At 53.1% G+C, this 20922-nt stretch overlaps 1 protein-coding gene across 1 annotated transcript; it reads left to right on the top strand.

Annotated features, from left to right (window-relative positions):
• Window positions 1-12932: 12932 nt before the first annotated feature.
• LOC121834293 lies at window positions 12933-13718 on the top strand. Its single transcript, XM_042288070.1, has one exon. The coding sequence runs from the start codon at window positions 12933-12935 to the stop codon at window positions 13716-13718; it is 786 nt and encodes a 261-aa protein (XP_042144004.1).
• The last annotated feature ends 7204 nt before the right edge of the window (window positions 13719-20922 follow it).

Here is a 20922-nt window from a genome sequence, read left to right as displayed (position 1 = left end):
AATAATCTACTCGGCAAGTTCCTGGCCACGGTGTCCACGCGAGACAGACTCAAAGATGCCGGCGTCGAGGTGGTCATGAAGACCGAGGAAAAAATGCTGTACGACGCCGACGTTCACGACGTAGACAACCTGATCGAGACCTTTTACGACAACGGTCTGGACTATGTCGGCGTCGAGTCTTTAATTTCCAACTACAACTCGAAGCTGAGGGGTGTCGGTACCAAGAGACGACGTTCGGACGACGCGATACCGTCTCTTCGGGATAGCACGAACGAGTCGTCGACTCCTCCTAAGGAAACGACGCCCAAAGAGAAGGAGTCGGACGTCGCCCAAACATCAGCTCAGACTGCGACGGAGGCGGCCAATAGACGACGGTCGGACGACGCGATACCGTCTCTTCGGGATTCGGCTCCTCCTAAGGAAACGACGCGCAACGAAAAGGTGTCGGACGTCGCCAAGACACCGTCTCAGACTGTTGCAGCGGCAACGGCGGAAGACGAAGGAAGCGGTTGGTTGTACGTCGTCGGTGGAATTTCCGTCCTGGCCACAGCGGGAGTCGTGACTTACGCGGCAATGACCTATTATAGAAATAAACGCGCTAAAGGCGGAAACGTGTTTCTGTAGCTGAAATAAAAAATGACCACAGACAACCTCTTGTTCAAACCTTTGAAAGCCATTCCCATAGGGTTTGAGGCAAGATTGGAAAGTAGAGTCGACGACTACTTTAAAGAGTTTTACTACGCGCTGTACTCTAACGCTGGTGTCGAAACTACCCGTTACAAAGACTACGGCGACACGGCCAATCGCGGTTTGATTACATTGTGGCGAACCACGCTAACGACATTCGAACGGCGTTGTACGATCCGAAGCGAGCCATAGACTTGGTCTTTTCCTACACACTCTATCTCAAGAGCATACAGTCCAAGGTCATTTCGCTGGCCAGCGAGAAATACAAGCCCGGGTTTCTGCGCAACGTAGTCATCCCGGCCCTCAAACACTTGATCTACAGAATGTATAAGGACCCAAACAACGTCCTGGGCGAATTCATGTACAGTCAGGACCAGGGACGTGATAAAGCAGTACCCCGAGGCGTTGGGCGTGGAATTTGGGGGCGACGACATGCTTCGTAATTTGTACGACTTGGACGTGTACGACCTAGATGCCGTGGACAAGTACTTGTACGGCATTAGCGGCGGAATGTACTACGACGTTAAAACCAGTACGTTTAAAAAGTACAACTCTGTGCTCGAGCGATACCAGTCCCAGATCTGGCAGGATTCCGTTCTCAAGTTTAAGCGACTCTTCGAAGAGTGGTGCAAGAAAGTCACGCGGCACTCTTCGTGGTCTAGCCAGCATTCAGCGTTCGATCCACTGCTCCGGGCCGTTTTCGATGCCGCGGGCACGCCGCAGTGGGATGCGGCGCTCGTTCGCTGGGTCGCCGCGGAGGAAGGTCAGACTCTTCGCATTTACGCCGAGTTGAAAGCCAAGGTTGAATATGCCCAGACGTTTATCGACGAAAAGTTTTCTCCGAAACTCTTGAAAGCCGTTGGCGAAATCGCAAAGATTGACAACGTCAAGCGGTTCGTCTTTCTCTCCGCACCGACGCTGTCGCCGACCGAGTTGCAGGCCATACTAAACGCGTTCGAAAAGATTTTGAAAGACTACACGGAGCACAAACATAGGGACGCGCTCGTCTGGGCGGTGACCCATCCGGCCGCGCACAAAGTCCGCGAAGAGGAAGAGACGAGGGACTTGTTTAACAAGCTTAAATCTGACGAGCTGGACGGTAGCGCCTTCATAAAGTGACTATTGGCACATTACGCCAAGTTTCGGAGTCTAGAGGATCTCCTGAGAGAATTTGCTAGGGACCTCGATGCCGTTCGCAAGGACGCCGTCTTGAGAAAGCGCTGGCTGGAGAACGACGAGGAGGACATTAGAAAGGCCTTGATCGACGTCGACTGGAAGGTGCTCTACGAAAAATTTGAGCGATTGAAACCGCACCTGAACGAGTTGCGACGACTACTCCTCGCTGGTGTGGGCGATAGCGGCGACGTCGATGAAAAAATTGAAACATTGGGACGTTACTATTCTTTAATCGCGAGGCACGGCAAATGTATGTTTGACGAGGCCGACGCCGCGTCTCTGTTTGCTCACGCCACCTCCAAAGGTTTGTACGAGTGGAAACTGCGTCTCAAGTCAAAGTTTCCCAAAGACGATTTCGATAGACTCTATCGACTCGTACAGGAACGCCACAGAGACTACGAGAACATGAGAAAGTTTCTCGGTGACAGTGGCCTGCTTAGTGCTCCTCCGCTCGTGAAACTGCCTTCGAGCGTACCAAACGTGAAGACTTGGAACGACGCGATCCTGGCCACCATGAACGTTGCGCCCGAACTATGGATCGAATTGATAATTAGCCAGTCGAAGTGTAACTTGCAGACGCCGCGCAAACATGTTTCCGAACTCAAATCCCTAATGACTACGGAGCGCGAACGTAGAGACAAGATCCGCGAGTGGGGAATGAGCGGACCCATCGATAGATACCCGTAGACGCACGAAAAGGACCCAGTCGCCTTTGGCGAGTACGAGGGCTTCGACAAGGATCTGTTGGACAAAATCAAAGCCCTGTACGACATTGTAGCGACGGTGGAGTTTGATCGCATTCGAAAGGCGCACGAGAATTTCGAGCGGCACTCGGAGACTGTGAGGCGAGCTCGGTCGGCGGTCGCTACACTGATAGACGCAAACAAGGAGTACGTAAAACACGTCGCGACGTGGGGCAAGCACCGCGCTTCCTTTTTTTCGTCCACCGAGGCGTCGCGCGAAAGCGTAAACAATCTCTTTTCGACGAGATCGGCAAATGGCGAAAACTATTGGGAGCTGCATCGAGACCTCGGGGTCGCGCAAATCACCGAGCTGTTGCACGCGGCGCGAACGGCGTACTGGAAGACCAAGCAGTTTAGTCTGGAAGCTCGAGTGAGGGTCTACCTGCGCAATCTCGTCGGCACCTTGCGCGTTTCGCAAAGCGCCGTCTCTTCCATGCTGTCTAGATTCAAAGTGTTGTGTCTGCTGAAGATGGTCGATGCGGAAGACGACGACGACTGGAAAATTGAATTTATCCGCTGGACCGTGGCGAACGAGGACGCCGACGTCGCTCGCAAACTCGTCGCAAAATCTTACGACGCCATGTGGAAGCTCTTGCGCGAAAGAGTGACGGTCGAGTTTTTCGAGTTTTTGCGCGAGGCCAAATCCGCGGAAAAGTGCGTGGACCGCCGATTTCTACGACTAGAGGACACAGTTCTGGAAACTTTTCGGGAGCGTCTCTTTCTCGATTTCGCGGACGAGACGGACCTGAGACCAGAGCTAGAGGCTGGCGTGCCCCGCGGCCTACGCGCAGATGGTCGACGCGGTCCGCAAAGAGTTTCCCGACCTGACCCGAGTCGAAAATCTCAAAGTGCACGGATCGGAAGAGGTACGTAAGGCGATCGAACGTGCCGGTCGGAATTACGCCAAGTGGGTAAACACGGAAATGATCTCGCCAAAGGACACGCTGGCCACCGTGACCGAGAATGTCGCCAAGATTAGAGAGTTGGTGGAAAACGAAAAGCGCTACAGAGAGTCTCTGCGTGACTGGGGCATGGACTCTCCGGACGGAGAGTACGTTCGTCGGTACGAGGACGGCGTTACCGGAGAAGGCGATTACCTCGCCAGGATAATACGCGAAGGCGCCATCGACGTTGTAGCCACCTTTCCCTGGGACAGGATCGCAAACGCCCACGCAAAGAGAGCGGCCTACGTTCGGCGAAAGGCCGAAATATACGAGGCTCTGGGCCAAGAAACGGACCTGATGGACTGCTTTCGACACGTCGAGAGGCTAACGCGGGACGTGAAGGTTTCTCCCTGGCCGCAGCGAGGCGATAACGCAAGAGTGCTCGATTTTCTAAAGCGAACCGAATTGACGACAATGTCGCAGAAAGACCTGATTAAGCGTCATCACGCCGACCTGACTCGAAGCTTCGTTTCCGAGCTATTGAGCATGTGTAGGGACGCCAAAAACTACCTGGCAATGTACAAAGTCTTTGAAAAGTACAAGATATTCGGAATAGTGAAGCAGCTCAAACTGTGGGACATTACAGATGCACCTGACGTGCCAAAGACTGTATTTGACACGGAGACCGTCTCGTATCCAAAGTGGCTCGAGGGAATCTTCGACTCTCGGGTAGACTGGGAAAAGGCCAGTCGGTCTCTCGTCGCGGCGTACGAAGATCGCAAAAAGACGCTAGACATTTCGTCGGCTCTGGACGCCGAACGTTTGATCACGGAACCTCGCGCCGAGGCGTACGAGGCGGCTGCCAATTCCGACTTTGTCGCCGTCAGGCGAGCGTACAGGGAGGGCTTGCACCGCACGTTGCCTGCCGCGACGTGGGAATCCTGTCGGAAAGAAATTGTTCGTCTGAAGGACAAGGTACAACCCAAGCGCGCGTCTCTGGCTCGGGAATACGTACTAACCTACGAGTCTATCCTCGCGCACCGTCGCGCCGAAGATGAATCGCCCGCAAAGTTAGTGGCCAGAATCTACTCGGACGACTCGTTGGGCAATTCAATGTCGGACCTAAAGGAAGACGACGCAGATGCGGTAGAGTATCGGCACTTGCACCTGGAAAGAGATTTGAAGTTGTATTCGAAATTATTGGCGGAATTGGACGCGACGACGGAAGCGTTGCGATCCGCGAAAGCAGATACTGGCATCGACACCTGTCCTAACCTAAACGCGGAGTCTGTCGTTGGTACAGTGTTTAGCGTCTTGTCGACGCTGCGTTCGGCCCGCGCCGTCAAGAGTAAGGTGGACGCATGGAACGAGTCTCTGCGAATAAAATCTTTATTGATTGAAAAGAGAAGCAAGCCGTTTACTCGAGACTTGTTCGTCTTCCTATCTTCTTCTTTGTCGGCGCGATCCGCCGCGGCCCGGTGGCCGAACTCGGACGCTCCGTTGGCTGCATCTTCGAGGTCGGGATTCGACGACTGGTACTCAAACTGGGTCCTGCCCAGATACGTGTGTGACGAGAGCGATGGCGAGGCGTACGCGACCGAGATGCAATTTTTGAAGGATCGCAGGGCGACCATCGAGAGGGAGATTGTCGAGCCCATACGCGGAATCGGGTCGCCGTTCGAGGAAAATGTGTTGCGAGCTCGGATTGCGCGGACTAAAAAGTATCTTTTCCTCACGGACCTATTGGGCCGACGCACCTCTACGGACGACCTCGACGTGCAACAGAGTACGCGCAACTTTACCGAGATGGCCCGATTCGTAGCGACAATGGTGCGAGAAACCAAGGAGGTGGCTCATCTGACGCCTTACGCGGAGAGCGTGAGGAGAACCGATCCGCTGGCTACGGCGTACGCCGACCCGGATGACGGGACGAGGGGGGTGTTGGAAGCGATAGCTTCTCCCGACGCGCTCGCGACTATGGACGCGGACGCGCTCCGGCACACGGGCGACTATGTAAAGGCTCTCTTTGAGAAGGAAGCCAGGATGCGAGTCTTTAAAAACGTGCGGGACGCCTTGTACGTGCGCGATTGGAAACCAGTCGCCCTGGAATACGGTGCCCAGAAACAAACTCTAGATTTTTTGGCTCTACGAGAGAAGGACCTGGTCGAATGGATCGACGTCTATCTAAAGAAACACGCGTCTTTGCAGAGTGGTGATAGGATCGAGTTTCTAGACTCTTTATTCGAGACGCTATGGATCGACCTATCTAGACTCGAAGGGATAGTGAAGGCGAACGAGCGCGTGATAGGGGTGGCCAAGTCCGACCGAGAAATTGCCGACGCGGTGGACGAGTTAAAGAAGAACGGCTTGACAAAATTTGACGAGGACTTAAAAGAGTACGATCGCCTGCGCAACCGGGCGCAAAACAACACGCTCGTTTCCTTCAAAGACGCACAACAGTTGTTGGATCGGTTGAGGGAGGTCGGACGAGTCTTGCGTTTTCTAAAGAGCGAACGACAGAGGATATGCGTTCGACCTCCATCTCGCGTTATCGACTACATTTCGCGACACCCGAACTTTGAATCGGGCGGAATCCAGTCGGGAGTCGCCGACGCTCGCGAATATAAAGTGTTTCTGGCCTTTTACGATGCTTGTGTCAAAAACTCCCTCGCGTCTCTGGTTCAAAGCCTAGACTTGAACACCACTAGGGAGTTGAACGAGGCCGTGGCGTCTTACGAACGAGTCGCAAAGCACTACCGTATCTACGACGCAGAGTACGAGACGCACGTGGAGTCTAGGCGAGAGATCCTGGCCGTGGTGCCCCAAACTAGCGCGCGAGTCAGATCCCTCGAAGCGGACCAAGAGTTTGTGCGAGCCTCCAAGGACGTCCTAGGCAGAGTGGCGTCCGACGAGTTGGCCAGTTTGGAGCGACACTCGCTAGAATCGCCGACAGGATACGCGAAGGGGCCGCTCTCTTTGAAAAGCATCGGGCCGTGTTGTCTGCGGCGTTTGCGGTCGGGAGAGATTTTCCCACCCACCTGACCAACTACTACTACCAGCGCGACTGTATGGTATTCGCCAAGACGTTGAACGCGGCTAGCGCGCAGGCCGGCCTCTACGACGAATTCGAGGCAATGCGCGACGGCAGAACGGTGTCGAAGGAGTCTCTGGCCGAAGTGTACGTGCCTCATGCCGAGACCCTGGTGTGTTCGTTGGCGGCTTACGAGGCACACGTTCGTAAGGTATTTACGGACGATGCCATCGATCACATGCGCAGAGCTAAGGAGCGAATATCGCCCGTGCCTCTGGACGCCACTATCGACAACGAGAACCTCAGGGCCGGAATCGTGCGTACCGGTGTTGTTAAATAAATCGCAGTTGTCAGAACTAGAAGACAAGATCAGAGAAAACTTGAATAGGACGCGGACTGTGATCGAAGAAGTGGGCCGCCTGACTACGTCCGGAGAGCACTGGGGTTTTCTGACGGGAGTTGGTAGCGACTACACGGAAGACCGCCACGGGGTATTTGGATACGACGCGGCGTTGGAGACGACGCGCGGAACTCGGTCGTCCAAAGAGTGGCTGTCTACTCTGGCCACGGAAAGAGGTTACAACACGGCCGAGATAGTGCAACTCCTCAAAACGGTGTCGTCGGTGAAGAACTTGTACAACAAGATACTTGGCGTGTTTCCTCCAGAATTGTGTAGTCTGTATTATCGTGTCGTCAAGCAAGTGGTGCTCTCGGACGCCGATTACAGAGGCAGGGTTCTACAGGCAGCCGAGGCCCTGGCAAAGATTCGAGCCAAACTGGGCGAGTCGTGCGACCCGAGTGCCTTTGCCAAAACGTTCGCAAATGTCAGAGACGCGGTCGAGAGTATGAGGTTTCTTCTCGCGCACGTCGCTTGCGTTCGCACGATTGAAAAGACACAGACGGCTCTAAACGTGTTCTTTGGGCGCTTCCCCCCGCCGCCACTTCACAGAGACGTGGAGATGCTTCGCAAGTACGCTCTGCTGGCGGCGGGCAACCACGAGCTGGCTGCCCTGGTGTGCGAAGTAATGGAAAAGACCCTGAAGGACGCTCGGTCCAACGTTCCGCTCTTGAATTACGTGGACGATCACCCCGACCTGGACGAGTATTTTCTCGTCAGGGTCGTGGAAGCGGCCAAGACATTCGCGAAGCAGTCTACCGTCTGTGAGTGGTTTTTTTCGGCGGATGCGCGAGTATTATTCGAAAGAAGAGTACGACACCATGATGACCTCTCATTCTCGGGTCTTCAATTACCGAAACGATTGGATCGACGTTAAACTCATGGCCACCGTGCTGGCCGAGGGCGTGGTTTGCGAGCTGAATCCGACCGTGATCGAATTTATAAACGCGTTGCGGGAGGACGAGCGTAGGTTGTTAGGGCTGTTCGAGCGATACCGTGAGGCGGTGTCCACGTTTGAAAAGTACAGGCTGGATTGGGCCGGCCTGATCAAGAGAGTCAGGCGGATGCCTCGCGAACGGATCCCGGGAACAGACTGGAGCGAGCGCGTCCATCCGAGCCTCGCGGCCAAACTCGCACACGGAGACGCGACGGTGCAACTGTTTGAGCTCGTGTGCGACGCCGAAACTGAAGAAGACGCAATGAGCTCCGTATTTAGAGAAACTTCTTCTTCAAAAGACAATTTGGATTACGGGTCGGTGTTTCACGACATGGATCGGTGGACCACCGTGATCGAAAAGACTACCGCGATAGCCGAGCGGCTCTTGGACAAGCACGCGGACGTGTTTGGTTTTCTGGAGAGGCGCGAAGGCAGAGTATCGGCCGGGAACGAGGCCTCCGACGTTGTGCTGCGTGCGATTGCGCGCGCCGCAAACACCTGGGTGGGCAAGCACTTGTGGCGAGAACTGGTGGCAGCCGAGCTCCTGAGGAAGCACGACTACGAGGCGGACGTAGTGTTTAGACTTTACGGGAAACTCGTCTATTCCACCACGGGAAAGGCGTTTTCGAGCGGGGACGTGCCCATCGACGTGTACGAGTTTCTCAAGGACAATGATCCGCCGATCGGGACTAGTCCCTCGATGGAAGTGTTTCGCATGATGCGTCCCGAAAATGTACACGGTAGCGAGCGGGTGCTGGGTTACCTTTATTCGCATCTCCTCTACGAAAAGACGAACCCAGCCCTAGTCAGAGTGTGGTTCTGGGTTCGCGGCGATAAGAGGAGTCTACAAGACTTTGTTCGCTACGCGTCTTTGGTCACGACCGACTGGACTCGCGTGCTACCCGAGGCGCTAAGATACTACCGCAACGAGGGAACGCAGTGGGTAAACTTTACGATGCGCGTTTACGCGGCCCTGTGTATTTTGCGCGACAACGCCTGTCATATCGAGACCCTGATCACGAAAACGCCCATGTCGCATCGCGTTCGAGTGGTTATTGTGGAAGCAACGAGGCTCTCGCCACTCGAGGCCATTATGCGACACGGCGGTGGCGCATCCAGCGTGTACGAGGTCGAGGAGTACGAGACCGCCGCCAGACGTTCGCAGACACGCTGCGACGACGACAGAGACTGGCTCCGTGACCTCCATTACATGCTAAACGTCGAGAAACAGTACGCAAAGTCTACGTTTTACGAAAAATTTGTGCGAACCGTGCCGATGGCGCAGCGCTTGTGGGACTATCTCCTCAATTCGTCAGACTACGAGGCAACTGTTCGCAACTTTAATCGGTTCGTTGCCGTGCACGGCCACTTTGACTTTCGTTCCCTAATCATAAAGTTGAAGACGCTACACGATGGCTGGCGAGAAGATATAGGCGTCGGTTGGCTACTCCGCGTAAAAAAACAAACTCGAGTCCATTCGCACCAACCCCTACGTGTACGCCGATGCAGAAGAACGTAAATTTCTACATTTCGTTCTCTCGCATCCCCACTCTATCGAAGAACTCTTTAAACGGGTCGACAGACCACTTCTAGTCTGGACCAGATTGGAAAAGAAACTTGGACCATAATTTGTTTAATTGCGATTTATTATTATTCGTCGGGAGCGTTAACGTCTTCTCTTCCGTCAACCGGAGGGACGCACGGCGGAGCGATTAACACAGGCTTCAATAGTCTGGCGGGCACTCGGAAGTCGTTGTATCCCTTGTCCAAGATTGAAGCCACAAAGTCCCTCACGTTGTCCGGCCGCGACAGGTTGCAATACATTCTGAGATAGTCCAGTGCCTTGGAACGAGTCGTTCGCTCGATCAAGAGACTCTTCACCTCGGGGAGCGCCAGTGCCCAGAATCGTTCACTCAATCTATACTCCGTCACAGTCTTTCGGATGAAATCGTCGCTCTTGAGCATTCGGAGGACATAGCAGTGCGGCGAGTGCCGAGCGTGAAGCACCCAGGGGTCTTCTTCCTCGTTGAAGTTTCCCATTCCACGCGTGCATTCCGCAATAAAAGCAGGTGACGTCTCCTTCGGCTGTCTCGCATTGTCTCATAAAGAATCCGGCGCTTGCCAACTCTTTGTAGTACTGCGAATATCTTCCAAATGACGTCATTCTGTCCATAAAGTTGCACATGGCGGGGTGGACTGGTGACGCGTACACTGGTGGGTCGAAATCCACAAACAGCCGTGGGTCTCGATAGGTCTTGATAAATTCGCAGTCTGGAGATGCGGCGGCGTGGAGTTTATGTGGATGCATCCACATTCCCAATGCCGAGGCGTCGGAGTTTGCGAGTCTCAGGTATTCGTCTGTCACAACGAGGTTGCAATGTTGGCAGAAATTTATCCCGAGGACGCGACGGAAGCCGGCAAATGCCATACACCTAGGTGTGGGGTATTGCATTTGGCAACCCTCGAAAGTGCGGAACCTCGCAATTACGTCCTCTATCTTTCTTTGTCTTCGGTAGTAGTCGTAACACTACTCGCAATATATATATATACTTATTAAAGGGGGCGTTACAACCCATATAGGTGACCTCGGTGATCCGACATTGCACAAAAGATATACGCATATTTCGGCTTTCGATGAGAGGAATTCTAACTGGAGGGAGAACCAAACCAACACTCGTGCATGGTTTTTGACCTTTGTTATTAAGAGCGCTGTTGCTACAGGCTGATAGCTGCATGGGAGGAACGTGGACAGTCTGAGGCATTTGCCCTTTGTGACTAAGAGCGTTTAACCTTCGTGTTGCATGGGGGACGGTAATCAAAAGAAACTTTGAAGACAAAATTGAGGTAGAAACAAAACACCCCCTTAATAGTTTTGACCTTTAGTATGAAGAGTGTTGAACCGTAGTGTTGCTAAGGGTGGTGGTAATGAACGGGAAAGTTGAAAAGTTGACAAGACAATGGATAGGAAGTAGTTTCAATTTAAGCTTAAACAAAGTGACTCATAGAAGGGATTATATAAAGGAGAACATTTTCGTGGTAGTCGTATCAGCAAGCCAGCAGGACACTGTAAGTTTCGTCTCAAAATGTTCTTTAGAAATTAGCTTATCTTCAAGGTCGGGTGTCGAGTGTTCGTGGAACTGATCTTATATTCACGCGAGTCTTATCGCCAAGGTCAGATGTCGAGCGCTTACGCGAGGTGGAAACGAGGCCTATATCCAAGGTCGGCTGTTATTCAAGTGGTTTTTGACGTCAATGCTACTGATACCTCATCCCCCAGAGAGTCACGTGGGCTATGAGAGGCGGGGTGTTAGTGAGGTATAAAACTGGCGACTGGTTACACAGCAAAGCTAACCCTGCCCTCTCCCCCACATCAACGACACGACTACTACACTGGCAGACACCACTTGCCTTTTGCGCAGATTCTATTGGACATGGAATCCAGGCGATTTCCAATGCCGTCGGCACGCCGAGAAGCTCCGGGCCATCACCTCAAGACGACGGTGAAATCTACCTTCAATCATTCGACCATACCAGCCTCGACCAGCATGAAAGTATTTGAAAGTTTAAAACGGAAGAAAATGACTAAGGACAAAGTTAAATTTACTCCCGGCGTCGTTCCGAGGACGTGGAAGGAGATGCCGCAAGACTACGACGTCCTAACGGTACCGGTGAAACCATCTCCTCCTCTTATCATTTTATTAATTCATTTCGCCATGTGGTCCATAGCTAATCTGGACAATTCTCCCGTTGATTCTTTAAGGCATTCATTCATCGATTACCTTAACGAAGAGGTGGCCCGCATCCTGAGCGAGAGACATGTAACGAAGGAATTGTTAAAGCTTCTCGAGGATTCCATAGCGTCGGTCCCCTATTCCGTTTGGCTGCCCGTGGACGGAGACTCCAGCGAGAATTTGGTATTTTATCGTGGCGGACGTGTAAAACCTAAACACGTGGTGCAACCCTTTGTGCTCACTCACTATCAAGCGTATGAATACAATCGCGCCCACGTTGTTTTAAATATGTTTAACGGCTATAAGGGTAAAGTATTTTACCCTTATAGCTACACGTTCCGTCACGATACCAAAGATAAAAATCATAAGATCATGCTCCTGGAATATTTCTTCTTACCAGCGCTAACGTCGTTGACGATGCGTCGAGAACTCGACGAGTTCATCGGCTTAAGTATTAATACTCAAAAGGATAGGGCCCTCATGGTAAATTACATTTGCGAATCCATTAAAACATTGGTGTATAAATCTGTTGTTTTTTTTATTCGTCGGAATTTAGTCAATGCGTGAATGCAATTGCAAATATTGAAATTCGGAAAATGACGGATAGAAAAAAATCTAAATTGGCGCAACTCGTACAGTATCCGAGCATTTTGGCCGATCCATGGTTTTACATCTCCGGTGTCGGCCTATCAACTGGGGACTTTGATGTTGCAGACTTCTCTAGAGGACTTTTTTATTCCACGGAGTACGAGTCTGTCGCTCGGGAGACATCGGAATTGATGACATCTTTATTTTTTTATGTATTGTATATTATCATTGAAAAACGGCGGGTGTGGGATTGTCGCCTCATTGTCGAGTCTACAAACGAATCTATCCTGGCGGCCTTTTATAATTTAATATCGGACCTCGTGCGACCATTCAATTGTAACGCTGCCGCCACATGTTCATCCGTACTAGTACGTCATAACATGGCGTCGCACGAGGACCTGAATTACGGTCGCCTGGATAATTATGATACTCTTAAAACTCCAAAAAACATTAAGGCTTTGAAAACCTTTCTCGGTTTCTCCTGCGTGACCGAATATACCAAAGTAGTGACCAAAACTTCTCAAAAGTCTAGTCGCCGCGTCTTCGTTCTGCACCTGTGCAATTTCGAAGACGAGGCGACCGTCAAAGCATTTGTGAGGAAATATTTCGATGTGACCACTCTGTGGCCATTCGTCCTCGGTCTCTTCATCTATTTCAGTACGAGGCACGACGAGGTGCTGACCGAGGAATAGCTCGACCTATGGTCGAAGCAATGTCCGACCCTCCTGGCCACGTCGATGAACGTGGCCGATACCATGATGCCGAGCAGGTTTTTCAAAAACGCTTCTCTCATGGACGCGGTTCGGACCACGATTCGCTTCCAGCAACCTGTTGCTGAGTCGACGTCTACCGGCGACGAGCAGCGATTGGTATTTGCCACGTTGTCTAGCCAGGAGGTGTTTGAAGGGATCGAGGACGACTCGATTAGTAGCCCGGGCTCCGCGAAAAACTGTGAAAGCTTACAGTCTGGCAACGAAGACTCTCATTCGGACGATGACGAATTGGATATTGCGACCAAGATGGTATTAAAGAACGCACAAGTGCCAAAATCCAAAATTTATTCTTCGGATAGCGAGGAAGAACAAATCGTACGGTATACCTCTTCTTTAAAAAAACGGAAGAATTGTCTAGACTCCGATTCTGACAGCGGAACGATACCAAAGAAACGTGCATACGATTCCGAAAAAGAAATTATCGATATCGACTCGGATGACGACCAGAACGGATCTTCATCGACATCATCTTCACATTCTGTAATTAGGCCCATTTTGAAACGTCGGAGACAAATTCTATCGGATTCGACGGACGACGAAATGGTCGAAGCCCAAAAACGTAAAAGTCCGTTCTGGTCGGACGAGCCGTCAACGCCACTACCGGGAAGTCCGTGGCTGTCAGAGTCGGAGTGTTCATCGTTAACCGGACCGGCGGTATCTTCTTCCACGGTCAACTCGGAATTATTACCTCCTTCACCCGAGCCTCCGATCGTGCCGCCGTCAACGCCACTACCAGAGAGTCCGTGGCTGTCAGAGTCGGAGTGTTCATAGTTAACCGGACCGGCGGTATCTTCTTCCACGGTCAACTCGGAATTATTACCTCCTTCACCCGAGCCTCCCATCGTGCCGCCGTCAACGCCACTACCAGAGAGTCCGTGGCTGTCAGAGTCGGAGTGTTCATCGTTAACCGGACTGGCGGTATCTCCTTCCACGGTCAACTCGGAAGTATTACCCCTTCACCCGAGCCTCCGATCGTGCCGGAGGCATCGCCCAACGCCGAACCGCTCCTGCAAGAGCTTGAGTCCGAGCTGCCACATCCAGACTCTCCAACTTCATCACCATCAACACCGCGGCTCGAGCTCGCATTTTCTCCATCACAGTTCAGGACGTCGCCGTCGCAGCTCATACTGCCGCCGTCACCAGAGACTGTGCATCCAACATCGCCGGTGCCGGCGCCAGAGACTGTGCTTCCATTAGTGCTGGTGTCACAGACTGTACATACAACATCGTCAGTGCCGGCGCCACAGACTCTGCATCCAACATCGCCAGTGTCGGCGCCACAGACTCTGCATCCAACATCGCCAGTGTCGGCGCCACAGACTGTGCATCCAACATTGCCAGTGCCGGTGCCACAGACTCTGCATCCAACATTGCCACTGTCGGCGCCACAGACTGTCTTCCCAACAGTGCCAGTGTCGGCGCCACAGACTGTGCATACAAGATCGCCAGTGCCGGCGCCACAGACTGTCTTTCCAAGAGTGCCAGTGTCGGTGCCACAGACTGTCTTTCCAACAGTGCCAGTGTCGGTGCCACAGACTCTGCATACAACATCGCCAGTGCCGGCGCCACAGACTGTCTTTCCAACAGTGCCAGTGTCGATGCCACAGACTGTGCATACAAGATCGCCAGTGCCGGCGCCACAGACTGTCTTTCCAACAGTGCCAGTGTCGGTGCCACAGACTGTGCTTCCAACATTGCCACTACCGGCGCCACAGACTGTACTTCCAACATTGCCACTGCCGGCGACGTGGGTGCATGGTCAAGAGGCGCTAGTGGCACCACATCCTGTGCGATTTCTGCCCTCGTCAATGTCGGCGCTACGGCAATACGATCAAGTGTACGCCCCGTTCACGTGGCATCAGGGACAAGTACAAGTGACGGCGGTGGCGGTACCCGCCACTCATCCTGTATTACCAAATGACCATCGGCAGACGATGCCGACACATCTTCATCCACCATCGCTTCACTCTGAATTTCGTCCACCATCGCTTCAATCGGCATTTAGTCCGCCGATGGCTCATCACGTTTGTGAAGCACCTTTTCGGGATGACTCCTCCTCGACATGGTCTGAGGCGACTGAAGACTCTAATTCGTTATTACGTCAATTGTTGACAACACCGCTTAAAAAGAGTACGTATTTTTCACCGATGCAGAGCGCATTTAAAGCGTTCTTTTTAGGCTCACGATAGCTGAACAATTCTTTATAGTACTCAACAAACGCGCATTGTATGTTCACGTTATCGCTCGTCAGAACCCCTTGATACGAAATTTCCGTGATTTCATTTTGACTAGCATACTTTCGTTCCGCGCCTATCGCCCTTTTCGTGGGTAGCTCCCCAAGCGATAACCGGTTCCATCGCGCTCGCAGCATGGCCCCCTTGTATTCTTCGGTATCAAGAATTTCGAGGCGCTTTTTGATGCTGATAATTTCCTCCCAAAAAAAAACCTGGCGATAGGCATTCTTCCAACATCAGCCTTTAAAGAAGGCTGTTTAACTCGCGCGATTCTTTCTTTTCGTTATGCTTCAATAAGCCGGAGCGCTCGATGGAAGTCAATTTTATTTCCTGTTTAAACAACTCCCATTTTACTCCGAATCCTTGCCCTTTTGCGCTCGCTGAGTCTTCAAGATTTTTTCGGACCGCTTGTACAAAAGGCTCGTCTTCAAGAAGTTTAGAATTAAATTTCCACAAGTCCCACGTGAACTTTTAGGCGTATCTTTGGAGGAACAAATTAAAAAAGAAACAAGGCAATGATCACTGAACGACACGTGATCAACGGCGTATTGCGTGCACGCTCTTACAAGGTTGAGGGAGACATACGCTCTATCCAAGCGTGCGTGACTTGCACCCTGGAAATGCGTGTACTTTCAACCCCTACCGCGGGACTCGCAGTGCGGAACGTCTTCCAAATCGAACCGCAGAAGCATGTCGCACAAAAACACGGTGCTCGCGCCCCGAAACCTCACGCTATTTGACCTATCCTGCGGCGCGCACACACAATGAAAATCGCCCAATAATATAACTAACCGATCAGTTTGAACGTACCTTTCAATAAATTCGAAAAAAAAATAAAAAATAAACGTTCCTCCGTCTTAATAGGGGCATAGATGCACACCACACGGAATTTGTAGTTGGAAAAAATAAAATCGCACAAGACAAAGCGCCCCGAATCACTACTAACGACTTGTTCGACGGTTCCGATAGATTTCTTTAGAAATAAAAGACAACCTCCTGACGCCCCCCTAGCGTGGCTGACGCACACGTCATACCTCGTTTCAAAAAGTCGTACCATGTTCTCCGTCTGAGCCTCGCCTTCCATTTTCGTCTCCTGGACCGCGACTATGTCCAGGTCATTCTCAATAAACAAGCGGTTTACCTGGTATTGGCGACGCCTGGCACAAAAGCCGCGCACGTTTAGCGTGCCCACCCGTAAAGATCGTTCAAGGTTCATGAATGCTTGAAAAGGAGGCTAGGCGGAGAACAAGGTAGGCTCGCAAAAAAAGAATGGCGCTCGCGCAAGAAAATGCCGAAGGAAACAAAAAAGTACGGTTCACACTTGCACTGCCGGTTAGGCTCAAAAAGATTCACAGGGAGTAATTTCTGCGACGATCGTCCGGCGGGACACGCGGTTTCGCCACGACCCGGAACTTCTTGATTCCTGGCACAGGCAACCCGCTGGCGGCCATTCCGGCGGTTGCAGCTGGTGCTGGCGCAGGGTCCCTCGGTCGCTTGAGAGTAGAGTCCATGTCTGTGTCCTGGCACTCTTCCACTCCGGCCTCGCTGTTTGGCCCCCCGGGATGGCCGGGCTTCGTTGTTGATGGACCGCATCCGGAAAGTGCTGGCTCATGGGGCAGGCGCTCCTTAGTGTCGTCGCTGGGCGTGACTTGCGCTTCGGGTTTCTCCTCGGGGTTGCGCACGAAGGACGCTGCGTCAGGGTTGCCGTCGTTGTTGGGCGTGGGCGTACCACTAGGCTCCGTCGATGGCAGGGTGACGGGCGATGACCCTCCGACGGCTTCCTCTGCCTCCGCGTCGTCCATGACGTAGTCGGTGTTGTCCTCCGACTTGCGGTCACGGGCGATAGACGCGTAGGTTTTGACGCAGTCTTCTGCTGCGTGGCCGTACCGGTGGCATTCCGTACAGCGAGGGACGCGGCAATCTCGCCGGATGTGGCCCGTACGCCTGCACCTGAGACACAGTAGGGCCCGTCCTGGCACAACGACGAGGACCTTGCAGCCTTCCAGACGAATTCCGTGGGTGAGGCTGTCGACGGTACAACCGTCCTTGAGAGTCAGGCGTACCGTCCGGGTGTTTGACTCGACCGCCTCGAAACCCTTTTCCCTGAAGAGTGTGGTCGGTTTGCCTTGCTGCATACCCGACCCGGAGGAACAACACGGAGCCAACGGTTTCAACAACAAGAAACTAAATTTAATGGGACATGGACGAGACGATTAACATGGTTACCAGCGGCGCCTGAGTCCAGGCAGCGACTCTCCGTGCGCCGCCTCTGATCTGCCTTATCAAGGCGGCGCATCCGATGTGCGCGTGGCTGGCGTGACGTCGCCGCCACGCGGGAAAAGTTCGGCTTGAGCCTCGCAGTCGGGCAACTTGGCTTGGGAGCCGCCAGGGTGCCCACACTTCCCCCCCTCAAGCTTCGTCCGGCATGTCGATGACGGAGACGTTGTGGGCGTCAGGGGGTGGATGGCGCTGTTGGGCGGACTGACGTTGTAGGTCCGACCGGCGCCTGCTGGACGAGCGCGGCGGCTGCTGACGAGCGCGGCGGCTCGGTCAGCTCCAGCTTGTCGCTTGTTCGGGATCAGGGCTCCACCAGGTGGCTGCTTTGCACGTGGTCCTTGATCCTAGCCAGCTGCTGCTCCGTCCTGTAGAGGGTGGCCGCGGTCCACGATGAGACCGGCCGCCGTGTCGTTCAGATGGCGGGTGTGGCGACGGTTTTGTCCATGAGTCAGCTTCGTAGACAACATGGAAGCAGACGACATGGGACTCAGTTGAGGGCTGAGCCTGACGTTATCTTCGGACCCCTTTCAGAAAGTTTGAAATAACGGATCTGAGGTGGGCACACAATCTTCTCCCCCCTCTCTTGAAAAAGGGGCAGATCCGTGGAAGTAGAAAACTACCCCCAAAATGCGAGAGAGGCAAAGCCAAGGAGACAAAAAAAAAGGTTCCTCTCTCTTTGGTGTCACCGACGTCGCATGTTATACCGCCGCCTTGGTGGAGACAAGGGGGTTTCCGGAACGGGACTGCCGTCAGTGTCGTTCCGGTCCTGCGAGGAATCTTTGTCTTCTGCTTGGAAAAATCGTTTAAGGTCGGTGACATGAACAGGTCCGGTTTCCTCACTAGTCTCACAGTTAACTAGTTTGTAAGTGAGTGGTGAGCACTTTTCACGCACGCGAAACGGACCTTCCCACCTGTTGGCGAGGGAGGCTGCGAAGCCTCGAGCGGCGTCACTCAGTGGGTGAGTTCGCCGGAGTACAAAACCTCCCACCTCGAACTGCAAGTCACGTCGCCCCTGGTTGCACTGTTCTGCCTGCTGTACTCGGGCGACGTCGAGATTTTCTCGGGCCTCTCGAAGGTTATCGGAGAAGCGCTGTCGCAGGTCTTCTGCGAACTTCACGTAGGGGCGAAGCCTTCCCCCAGACTCTGTAGAAAGGAGACTGTTAAAAAGCGGAAACGCAAGCTCCTTGCCGAAATTCAATTGAGCAGGAGTGAGACCCGTTGACCGATTAGTGGTCGTACGGGTTGCGAATGCCAGCTCGGGCAGTTTCGCGTCCCAGTCCTTGTGGCGCTCTGTGTAGGCCACTAACATCATCTTAAGGTTCCGATTTACCCTTTCCGTGATGTTTGCTTGCGGGTGGTATGGGGAAGTTCTTTTGTGCTTGATTCCCAGTACCGCGCATGCGTCCACAAACACCTTACTCGTGAGATAGGAGGCATTATCGCTTACAAGCTGTGCAGGAAAGCCAAACCTAGCGAATGTTTCGAGTAGACACTCCCAGATTTTTTGCGAATCTAGCTTCCGCAAAGGGAATAACTCGACCCACTTCGTGAAGTGGTCGGTTATGACGAATAAGTACTGATTACCCCGGGTACTACGTGGGAAGGGGCCCATGACGTCACAGCAACAAATCTGCCAAGGGCTCTGACTCGCGATTGGTTGCATGAGACCGGGGGGCTGGCCACCACGTGGTTTTGCCTTCTGGCACACCGAGCAGCTACGAGCGTATCTGAACACATCCTGCCTCATGCCTGGCCAGGTAGCAATTTGGGATAACTTTTCGTAAGTCTTGCTCCCACTGCTGTGTCCTGCCAAGGCAGAGTCATGCATGTATCGGATCAAAAGCTTACGTAGCTTGCGGGGTATCACGGTCCGGAATGCCGAGCCATCCGGATCGTCGTCGGCCTGGGGGATGTAACGCAGCAGGAGGCCGTCGTCGCTCATCAAGTAGGAGTCGAACTCCTCGTCACTTGGGCGGTTGACTGGACCTCTTGCTGCCAGCCAAGCGGACACGCGTTGGCAGAGCCCGTCATCCAGCTGCGCCTTGCGAAGCTCCTCGCGGCTCACCAATGTACCCCACCGTGAATCTGGGGATCCTCGTGTCGTGGCCGCGACGGTCACCAAGCCATGGGTATCCTGCGAGTGTTCCTCGGGAAGTGGAGCACGAGAGAGCGCATCAGCAACTTTGTTGGTTGACCCCGGGCGGTACACTATGGAGTAGTCGTACTGTTGTAGCGTAAGCGCCCAACGAGCAAGACGTCCAGCTGGATTTTTAAGTCCCCTTGGCCATGATAGCGCTAAGTGATCAGATTGAATCTGGAACGTTGCGCCATCTAGGTACATATCGAAGCGCTTCAAAGCATGAATAATGGCGAGACATTCACGTTCTGCGACACTGTAGTTGCGCTCGGCTGAAGTTAGCGTGTGGCTCGTGAAAGCGACTGGCCGAAGCACACCGCCATACTCCTGCAGCAATACAGCACCCAGGCCACAGTCGCTTGCATCTGTCTGCAGAACGAACGGCTTGTTCAAGTCTGGGAGCTGTAAACAAGCGTTGTCAGTCACGGCTTTTGAAAGGGCTGCAAATGCGCATTGTTGTTGTTCGGCCAAACACCACTTGACGCCTTTTTTTAGGAGGTGATTGAGCGGTTGCGATATCTCGGAACAGTGTGGAATGAAATCCCTGTAGAACGCAATCATTCCGAGGTATCTTTGTAGGCTCTTTACGTCATGTGGGCTTGGGTATTCCGTTAGCGCGCGCAACTTATCTTCGTTGGGGCGGAGCGTGCCGTTATCCACAACGAATCCAAGGAGGTTAATCTTGGGCGCGGCTAACTGAACCTTTCCGGGATGAATCGTGAGCCCAGCATTACGCATTCGCTCAAGTACAATGCGAAGGTGCTCGACATGCTCCTCAATAGTTCTCGAGAAAACAACCACGTCATCCATGTATGCCATGGCAAATTCGTACTTCGAGTTCCCAAGCACAACATCCATCAGGCGTTGAAAACTGGCTGGAGAGTTAGACAAGCCAAACGGCAGTCGGGTGAACTCGAACAACCCTCTGTGGCAGATGAAAGCCGTTTTTGGAACGTCTGATGGGTGAATCTCTATCTGAAGGAACCCGCGACTGCAATCCAGCGTTGTAAACACGGTCGCGTTACCGAGCGCGTACATCACGGAGGAAATGCTGGGGAAAGGGTAGCTGTCTCGTACGGACACATCGTTAAGCCGCCTGTAATCCACACAGAGTCTGGCTGTCCCGTCTTTTTTCGGGGCGAGAACAACGGGGAATGCCCAGGGGCTCTTCGACTCACGTACTGAACCGGTGTCGATCATTTCCTCGAGCGCCGCATCAAGGAGTGCCCTTTTGTGGACGCTGATCGGTCGAGGGTTGCACCTCCGAGGCGGCGCGTCACCGGTTTCAATACGGTGCAGCAGAATGTCAGTCTTTCCAGGTGTTTCC

The sequence above is a fragment of the Ixodes scapularis genome, unplaced genomic scaffold (assembly GCF_016920785.2).
Source record: "Ixodes scapularis isolate PalLabHiFi unplaced genomic scaffold, ASM1692078v2 ptg001080l_1__unscaffolded, whole genome shotgun sequence".
Classification (NCBI taxonomy): Eukaryota; Metazoa; Arthropoda; class Arachnida; order Ixodida; family Ixodidae; genus Ixodes; species Ixodes scapularis.
This window is presented reverse-complemented; position numbering and strand designations above follow the sequence as displayed.